This window comes from Sciurus vulgaris (genome assembly GCF_902686455.1).
Source record: "Sciurus vulgaris genome assembly, chromosome: 13".
NCBI classification, from domain to species: Eukaryota; Metazoa; Chordata; class Mammalia; order Rodentia; family Sciuridae; genus Sciurus; species Sciurus vulgaris.
This window is the reverse complement of record NC_136474.1, coordinates 78416301-78426740: the sequence shown is the minus strand read 5'-3', so window position 1 is coordinate 78426740 and position 10440 is coordinate 78416301. Positions and strand designations below refer to the sequence as shown.

Sequence of the window (10440 nt, the reverse complement as noted above, 5' to 3'; positions counted from 1 at the left end):
GATATCAATATTTTGAAAGGGGAAAAAAGAGTCAATGTTCAGATAATCAAGTAAATTTTAAGAACATTTCCTACCACAAAATAATTTATCAATAATATTCCAATGGAATTGATTTTCAGGGGTTGTTTTTATTTTTAACATATTTCCTCTTTAAATTGAATTATAAAGCCAGAATTTTAAGCCAGACTTCACATTATTATTGTCAGGAAACTCAGAAAGTTCCAGCACCATAACATATTTTCCTTAAGTGATGGTGAATCATATTTCAAAGATGCCTAAGAAGAATCCAGTAATGTCTCAAATTAATAAGAACTTAATAACAGATTATATTTAAGATTCTAATGACAAAATAATATACAAAAATGCATAAATCCTTTATTAAATGACCACATAGTAATCTGATACAATACTTTCTGATACAAGGAAATGGATAATGAACTGGCTTACAGCATACAAAATATTTACAAAATAAAACAAAATCAGTAGATAAAATCTTTCTACACACATTTTCATCTACTTTTTATGACTATTTCCTTCTATTCGGACATTCTCTTCCATGTACCTATTTTGTTTGTGCATTCACTGCATGTTCTCAATCCTGCTCCCAGATTGAAACTTCTAAGTGTCTTCAGAACAAAAGACTTCCCTTGGTTCCAAGCTCTGATCTTAGCTAGCTCTCCCAGAAAAGAACAATTCACAGTAAGGTGGTTCGAAGGAATTCTACCAACTGATCTCTCCCTGCTCCTCCAACCCTGTCTCCTGCCACTAGGTCTGTTCCTCCCTGTTATAGTGAACTTTCTCACACATCTTTGCCTGGAACAACTGACTACGTCAACCTTCAACCTAGAACAGCTTCACACAAACACGTCCCATCTTCCTCTTCGTGCTTCAGCTAACTGTTCAACTTTACTCAGAGCTACTCTAGGAAACCTTAAAATCCCCCACTTCGCACCCCATAGCTGGGTTTGGTGTTTCATGTGTATATATGTATGTATATGTGCACATTCAATTTGTGTGATCATACAAATAAATCACTTATTACAGTGTATACCTATCATAGCTTTATCACAATATATCACACTGATTGTTTGTGTGCATGTGCCTAATGGGCTGTAAAATCCCTGAGTGCAGAAATAATTTCATAGTCAACTTCATATCACTAATGGTCATCACAGCATTTGCTTATAGTAGTTGCTTGTAAGTGTTTAGTGGATTGGTAGATGGATGGATGAACCAAGAAAGACTCAAGAGCAGGGAAAGGCTGCCTTGTTGTTCCTAAAGTCCATTATGTAGGTGGCCATTTCCCCCTGTTAAAGGTGAACCATTCCTCATTTTCACTGTATTCTACACTTGTAGTCAACAGATTAATTATTCAGATAGAAGGGGTGAGGGAAGTACAGATTCTTTGTAGCCTAGAAATAGCCTGAGACATCTAAAAAAAAAAAAAATCTTGTTAGAAGTCAGAGCAAAGGTTAAAGGGGATGGTGGCCAAAGGCATTGAGAACCAGTCTTTCCTACTTTAGAACTGTATACAGGGTAGTCCAGAACTGATGGTGGTACCTAACACACTGTAGGGTAAAAATAGCTATTAAAATAAATTATAAACAAAAACAAAATACAAATTAGATCTGAACAAATTATTTTCTTTTTAAGACAGTAACATCCTACTTAGAGACTACCAACTCTGACAAGCTTCAAGAATGATAAGTTGTCCTTAAATCCTTATACACAACCAGCATTACCAATAGACTAAATTAACCATATGCTTTTCAAACACAGGAATGACTATTCCTTAAGTGTAAACAGTTGATGTGATTATAAAATCCAAATACATTCAAAGATGATGTTGAATTCATAATTATTTTATCATTGTTTTCTAAACTAAGATATTGTAAGTGCACAATACTAGTAAGAGTGAGTCCCTGAAAATATTGGCACCATAAAAAGCATGTCATGGGAATTGCCAGCTAGAGCTTGAAACTAAACTTCTTGGACAAGGATTGACAATGTGGATTTCAGTGCCTCAATATGTACATATATAAGTTGACCTTACTTCCTTTCACAATGATGAATAACAAAAATATTTGCATGGAATTAAACTTTACCTATGTGCAGAAAAAGAATGGTTTTACAGTTGGAATAATAAACTTGAAATAACAATAGGAAAATAAACACATATATACATATACTAAAATTCATACAAAAATATACTAATGTATCAGGTCTGCTCCATTACATCTATTAATCTGAAATGTTCCCTTAGCAAGAATCGCCTGTAATCACTATTAGCTAAATGAACCTGCAGGGCTGCTCTGTACCTGATGTACCACTCTACTCCATAAAGAGCCCCCAGCTCATTAGCCAAATGGTCCTTCTTTAACAACAACAAAAGCAGAGGCTTAGATCCGAACTCATCAGTAACTCTAAGGCAGGTTAATTGCCTGGTCCTCCTTGAATTTTGGGATCTTCTTAAACTCATTTTGCTTCCTGAAGAAAAGCTGGGCCAAGATGTGATCTGCAGTGGCTTGGATATAATCATCCATGTCAAGGGTTTGCAGCTGATAGCATAAACCAAAAGAAGATGTGTCAGCACAAAAATGCTCAGATTCCTAAAGAGATCCTACAGCTCTCAAGGCATGTGCAGTACCGCCTGGCAGTTAGCGGTCTAACTTTACCCAGCTATGAACTCCTTACATGGTCACCTTGTGTGCCAATCTTTCCTTGCCTATGGGAGTTCATGTTTTCAAAACTGAGAAGTAATTAAAAAAAAGAAAAGTCTGATGGTACAGATGAATGGATACACAATGAAGTGTTATTCAGACAAAAGAAAAATGTAATTATATCATTTGCTGGAAAATGGATGGAACTTAAGAACATTATGTAAAGTGAAATAAGCCAAATTTAGAAGGCCAAGAGTCATATGTTTTCTCTCATATGTGGAAGCTAGCAAGGAAAAAGGAAAAGGAAAGGCAGGTGGGAAATCTGACGAAAATTGAAGGAAGTTCTGTAAAGCCCAGGAAAGAGACCAGGGGATGGGAAGAGAGAAGGGAAAGGGAAAACACAGGGGAATGATATTGGCCAAATTATACTGTTGTCTTGTGTGCATGTATGAATATGTAACAAGTCCCATCATTAAGAACAACTATAATGTACCAATAAAAAATAGGGGGGGAATGTCTAATGGCTAGAGGGTGCTTTAGAAGTAACCTCTGTCCTACCAGGAAGTGGTTCTTTTAGAGGAGTGAGCAGTTTCACGTAATTGCCTATGAGTAAGGACTAGGTCAGAAGGACTTCTCAGAGATGCACACCCAGGGGCATGTGATAGAGCAAACCCTACTGCCAAGGAAGCCATCCTGGAACTCTGCAGCCAGGGACTGGCTTCTCTCTGCAGGGCTGATAATCTCTTCTTACCTGGCCTGGTTGTCCAAAGGGATAGGCCTGACTCTTTGTGTCTGTTCCCTATAAAGTGCCCCCCACCAACGCGCGCATGCACACAACACACACACACACACACACACACACACAACCTCTCTTCCTTGGCCTGCCCTTCTCAATTTCTGCATGTGTGTGGGGGTATTTCTCTTTCTCTCTGTTTCTACGTGTGGGTGTCTGTGCATATGTGAACCTCTCACTTTTGTCTATGTTTATCTCAACATATGTTGGTGCCTGTGTGTTTGTATGTGTGTCTGTCTTTCTGTTCCCCTCCAAGTATAGGTCTGTCTGGATGTGGGGTGTCTGTCTCTCTAGGTCTCTGCCCTTCATGCACAGGTGTGTTTCCTTCTGTGTGTCTCTGTGTTGCTTCTCTCTGCGTGTCACTCCCTGTGTGTGTTGCTTCTCTGCATCTTTCTCTTTACATCTGTATATTTCTCTCCGTATGTTTCTCTGTGCTTGTCTCCTTGTTTATGTGTAACTGTTTTTTTCTCTCTCTTTCTCCATGCTCCTTCCTTCCTCCTTCTCTTCATACTCCTTATGCAAAATACGTCCCTATTAGAAACATTTCCCATTACCCACTCTGATGGGGTCAAGGGGGCCATCCTGCCTCCAGGACATGAGACAGTCCTAAAGGGAGGAGTGAGTAAAAGATTGTTCTACCCAAAATTCTGATTAATTTCTTTCTTTCCTGTTAGGAATCACTAACATGACTTTTCATTTAAATGAAACAGATCATTATAATTCTTACCCTATCTCAGACGGTAATCTATTCCTAAAGATATTTTAATAACTAAATTCCATTATTTCCAACCTAGATTTGCTTCAATAGTTGAATGGATAAAGAAACTGTGGTATATACACACAATGGAATATTACTTAGCCATGAAGAAGAATAAAATTATGGCATTTGCAGGTAAATGGATGGAGTTGGGGAATATCATGCAAAGTGAGATAAGCCAATCCCAAAAAACCAAAGGCTGAATGTTTTCTCTGATAAGTGGATGCTGATGCATAATGGGGGGTGGGGCGTGAGGGGGTAAGGGAAGAATGGAGGAAGGTTGGATTGTATAGAGGGAAATGAGAGCAGGGGAGGAGGCTGGGGTAAGGAAAGATAGGGAAATGTGAAGACATCATTATCCTATGAACATGGATGATTACATAAATGGTGTGACTACATCATGTACAACCAGAAAAATGAAAGTTGTACTCCATTTTTGAACAATGAATCAAAATGCATTCTGCTGTTATGTATAAATAGAACAAGCAATAAAAAATGCAAACCAGATTATGCAAACTCAAAAAGTAAATAAATAAATAAATTCCACGATTTATCCTTGTACTTTGAACCCTATATTTCATAGTGTGAATTTAAAAGCAAATAATTAAATCCAACAAATAATTTTTCTTAATTTGTTTTACATATAATTTGTTTTCTTACCTTATAGTTTTCTTATACTTGTTTTCTTAATTTATAGATCATGATATATTAGATTTGCTTAACATAAAGAATGATGGGAAGAAATGCTACGTTACTACCCCCGCAGTTTCCCGCACACTCTCTCTTCCCTTCACTCCCAGGGCTCGGAAGAGGAATAGAATGAGCATGCGCCCACACTCCTTCTGCCCCTCCGACTTCCTGTTTGAGAGCTGGAAGACCTTAAAGGAGCGTGCTCTGCTACTTTATGCCATAAGGTATCAAAGGTGTACTCAGGACCTGCCTCAACCTGGGGAGGCCTATCCAATTCAGGGCATCAGTATCAGGAAAACCACCGCCCACACAACAGTCACATTCCCTAATGTCTGCTTTATTAGCAATCAAAATGATTTCTTGGATCCCTATATACTGATCCTTTGGTTCAGAATTTGGGGAATTAAGAGAGAATGCGATACACTGAACCCTTTAACGAGATGGAAGTTTATTTGATCCTCCCCGACACACACTGCTTCATCCAGCTCACTCATTCGCCCATTCTACACACATCTACCAAGAGCCCCCTTTGGTCTGGACACGTTACTCCGCAGAATTTTCTACAGATCACTGACACTTACAGCCTCTCTTAAGCTGGCTTATTCTTACCTGATCTCCAGTGCTGAAGGCAAGAATGAAAAGCAAATCCTCATCACATGTGTTCTTAATGTAATGCTGGGTTCCAATGGGGAAAAATACCACATCTCCAATGTGAATGTTAAACTCTATGGTACTCTGAGTATTAATAATGCCCACCTGAGAGGGAGGGAGTTACAAAAGTTAAAATACATAAAAAGAAAGAAAGAGAAAGACAAAAGAAAGAAAAATGTTAAGCACATAAAATCAAATGTTCACTAAGGATACATATTAATAGTGAAGAACAGACAAAAGCTCATGGCTATACAGAGACTTCTCTGTGAGGGTGAAGAGCAGAGGTAGAACATTGTTCACACATGCACACACAAAATTCCTGTGCCACAGATGTAGACCCCAAATGTTTATTTGATAAATGCTCTTAAAAGTGCATTAGTGAGTTCAGTATGCAGAACATCATGCAAAAACCAAAAAGCATCAATCACAACATTCTAAATAAGGATTACGGATTATGTCCCATATACTCTAGGCAGAGGATCTGCAGTTCCGTGTTCACTAGCCCTGTGCTTTTACTTCCACCAGTGTCCGGGGAGGGTGATATCCTAACAGTCTTCCTTAGGACTTAGAGACTAAATGTGTACGTGAATGCAGACACAAGCACAGTGGAAATAAAGTCTGATCTTTGAAAATCAATCTGTGGAAGATTAAAAATCTCTTTTCCAATTTGCTAAAGCTTTCATATCTAAAAACATAGAATAAAACTTTTGCTACAAATGACAAAATGAGTGAATTTTTAGTCTGGTTTGGTTTTCTTTCAAGAATAAGAAAAGTAAAGGCCAGACAAGCCAACTTCACCTGCCACTCATTATTTACTTACTTTATGTCTTTAATATGCTTCCTTAATTTATAGATCATGATCTATTAAATTTGCTTAAGATAAAGAATGATGAGAAGAAATGCTACTTCACTACCCCTGAAGTTTCCCTTCATGCAGAAGATACTCCTTCACACACACACTCTCTCTTCCCTTCACTCCCAACACATGTAAGAGGAACAGAGTTCCCCAGGGAACCCATGAGAGTCTTGAACAACTGCAGTCAAATCGCTGTATTAGCACACTGCCCAGTTTATCTTTCCTTATGGTACCCCTGCAACTGATCATCCAAACCAGGCTCTGAAGAGTGGAAGTGGGTGTCATTAATTTGACCTAGACAACAAGTATGCATGAGGAGTATCCTGGATGAGGTGGGCTACGTGGTCACCATACTGATGCTCTGTAGCTTCCCAGCTACCCACGCTCACACAGAGGCAAAAACTTACTCCACATTCCCCCAAGGCCAACAGCACCTTCCACTTTATATTACCTGAGGATGCAAAACTCTGAAAAGCTAAGCAAGTGTTCTCTGAAATATTCTTGGCCTCTTCTTGTGCACATCTTGGATCTTTTTGTCTCATCAAACTTGGGGACTATCTAAAATGGGTCTGCATGGTACCCTCTACAGAAATTGTGCACCAAAGGCAATTAGAACTGAGTCCTTTTATGTTACTAATGCCTAAACCAAAGCAAAGAAATACCTCCAATTTGCTTCTTTCTGCATAAAAGAACATCCAAAAAATGTTTTCAGAGAAATTACCTTTCCACATCCACTTAACACATATCCCATTTCATTTGCATTAAAATGAAAATGTGGTTGTCGTAATCCATTGTTATAAATTCTCAGTGTACTCAAAGCGAGGGTATTTTGATGCTTCAAAAAGGAAAAGAAAAAGAAATCTAGTTATTTGGCCAACATCTTACTCAACAAGTTAGCAATTCATACAATCTTCATAGTAGCTAATGCTTATGCAGCTCCAACTGAGATCATGCCATTTACTATGTCCTTTACACTTACTCTGTCAGTTCTATCTCACAACAATCTCATAAAGTGAACAGTATTATACTATTTCAGAGGTGATGGAATTAAAATCTAAACTGGTTGAGAAATTTGCCTAAGAATCCACAACTAAGAAGAGGCAGAATTAGAATCTGAACCCACACAATGCAATGCCACAACTATGTGATAAAGTCAACTGAGTATTTCAAACAAATGAAGAGAACTCTCACAAGTATCCAATCTTTCCATTAATCCAACTATTCATGCCAGAGAAGTTATGCTCCCTATATCCAAAGCAAAGCTTCAGTCACAATTTGCATTGATCAAAGCAACCAAAGTTCAACAGAACTTTCCTTCTCCTTCTGTCCAAAAGAAGTCTGAACCCAAAGTTCCTCCATTCTTTTCTCACCCCCCCCATGCCTCACCCCCATTATATATCATCATCTATTATCAGGGAAAACATTCGGCCTTTGGTTTTTTTGGGACTGGCTTATTTCACTTAGCATGGTATTCTCCATTTCCATCCACTTATCTGCAAATGCCATAATATTATTCTTATTTATGGCTGAATAATATTCCATCGTGTATATATATACCACAGTTTCTTTATCCATTTGTCTGTTGAAGGCCATCTAGGTTGGTTCCACAATATAGCTAATGTGAATTGAGCTGCTATAAACACTGATGTGGCTTTGTTACTGGAGGATCTACATTTCATAGTTCATCCATTTCAATGTACATCAAAATATTTTTCTCAATTACCTGATTAAGGAATTCACTGAAAACTTTTTCATTGTTGCTGAGTTCACTTCCATTCTTCCAGTGTTGTGCCTTTTGTATTACTCCTCCTGGAAACTGATATTCTTTTGAACCTGAGTCAAAGGAAATTCAAAAAAACAAAATAAGGGGGTGGAGAGTATAATTTGATTGTAGAGTGCTTGCCTCACAGGAACAAGACTCTGGGTTCAATCCTTTGCACTGCAAAAAATTTGATTTACTTTAAAAATAAAATCAAACAATTCACAATGGCACTTCAATGGAAATTCAGCAAACTGTACAGCTCTTCTAGTCACAGAAAACTTATGTAGTAGAAATTGCTGACAATGGATCATGGGGCCCACACAATATTAACCTGACCCAGTCAGATTCTATACCATCCTGTAAGGTCTCTCAAAATTTCTAGCATAGAGTGTCCTCTTTAGGAAAGTGTTCAACTCAGGGGGCTGGCTAGAAAACTTGGGAGTCATCCTACCCACCGTTTCCCACCTCACTCTCAAGCCAGTCAACCATCAAAGCCTTTTGCCCTGCTTCTTTGAGTATCTATCTGACTTTGCAACCTGTCTGTCTCTCACCACTGCCCAAATGCAGGCAGACCACCAGCACTCCCTGTTGGAGGGGCTGTTACAGGCCCTTGACTAATCACCCTGCCTCCTGCCTGGCCCCTTTCAACCCATTTCCCACAATTCAGCCAGAGTGTTCTTCACTTCAAGGAAAAAAAGGACTGTATCCCTCTCTTCTTTCAAACTCCTCAGTTGTTCCTTTTTTCCACTAAGATACTGTACACACTCTTAGAATGGTGTCTAGACCCTGCATGATCGGATCCTTCCTCTCTCCTCAGCCTTCTTTCTTGCAGCGCCCCCAGCCCCAACACACACCCCTCACACTTGGAAATCTGTTGTCACATTCTGCTGTGCCTCCAGGACCTTTTCTCACATTACCAGTCTGTTGAGAAATGTGGTTTTTCATTTTTATCTTGACTATGGCCCACCATAAAACACATACACACACACACACATGCACACACATGCATGTTCAATCCAAACATATAATCTCATATATAAATACTTAATTAAAATGGCTTCATAAAACAGCATGCTGTACCTTTAAGGTCATAAAAGTATCTCCACACAAGGTTGTCAGGAGACTGCGCATAACTAGCATTCATAACCAGTTCTGCCAAGTTGGGAGGAAGATTGACTGCCTGATCCTCTTTTTGCTTATGGAATTTTCTAATGAAATCAATTCCACCTTCAGGCTGAAACACATAGGAAAGCAAATAAGATATTTATGAAACATTCCACAAATTTTAGTAATAGACTGATAAGTAGCCAAAAGTAGAACAACATTAGCAGCAGTGCGGTTTTCAGTAGCTCAGGCAGAAGAGCCTTATGTTTGTGCTATTTATGAAAATTCCATAGGTTTGCAATGTATCTTGGTTTTAAATGGTTGGTTGCTTTATGGTCAGTATAAACTCTTGCAAAAATATACATTGGCTCCTAAACTTACCAGTATTCTCTCTAATGAATCATTTCTCTTACTTATCCCTATTGCACTAGACTACTAGTGTCCACTATGAGGTAATCTCAAAAACTTACTATGCAGATTTCTAAACTTAACACAGAACCCCCTCCGACTGCTGATCAGAAGCCATCATCAATTCTGCACATTTATACTGTTAGCATCCAATGCTGACCCTCTGTAAGCAGCACTATCATTTGTCCTTCTAATGATAATGTAAATATATGGAGAGATCAAAAGTAGTGATTCTTGGTACTAATTTACAGTTAGATAGAAGTAAGAAGTTCTGCTGTGCTATTGCTTAGTAAGATGATAACAGATAAAAATAATATAAAAAATAAAGTTATATAAATATAAAAAACAGTAATGTAATATACTTTATAAAAGCTAGAAGGGATTTTTAGTTTTTACTATAAAGAAATGATAAATGTTTGTGATATATATGTGTATATATATATATATGTGTGTGTGTGTGTGTGCTTAACCTGATTTAAACATTACATCATTTATCCATGTATCAAAACACCTTGTGGTACCTCATTTATATATATATAAATATATAAATATATATATATAATGTTTATATATATATCAGTTAAAAATGCATTTTAAAACTTTTTAAGTAGTGATTCTTTAGGGAAAGTGTGGGATCCTCTGCATGAGATTAAGAAAACATGATTCCATTATCTATAGAAAACTTCTCCCTATAGAAGGAATGAGTGAACTTATGGTTCTTCGGGCATATAAATTAGAGTAATTTTTAAGTGATTACAT

At 37.8% G+C, this 10440-nt stretch overlaps 1 protein-coding gene across 5 annotated transcripts in view; it reads right to left on the bottom strand.

Annotated features, from left to right (window-relative positions):
* Nucleotides 1–355: 355 nt before the first annotated feature.
* The window catches only part of DYNAP (dynactin associated protein), a 36573-nt gene continuing 26488 nt past the window's right edge, over nucleotides 356–10440 (bottom strand). For all 5 annotated transcript variants that reach the window (XM_079109115.1, XM_079109119.1, XM_079109117.1 and 2 more), the window contains 5 exons: nucleotides 9250–9403; nucleotides 8131–8240; nucleotides 7129–7242; nucleotides 5510–5656; nucleotides 356–2558 (listed from right to left, as the gene is read on the bottom strand). In XM_079109115.1, the coding sequence (XP_078965241.1) occupies nucleotides 2424–2558; nucleotides 5510–5656; nucleotides 7129–7242; nucleotides 8131–8240; nucleotides 9250–9403 (660 nt within the window). In that variant the 3' untranslated portion in view covers nucleotides 356–2423. The remainder of the gene's footprint in view (nucleotides 2559–5509; nucleotides 5657–7128; nucleotides 7243–8130; nucleotides 8241–9249; nucleotides 9404–10440) is intronic.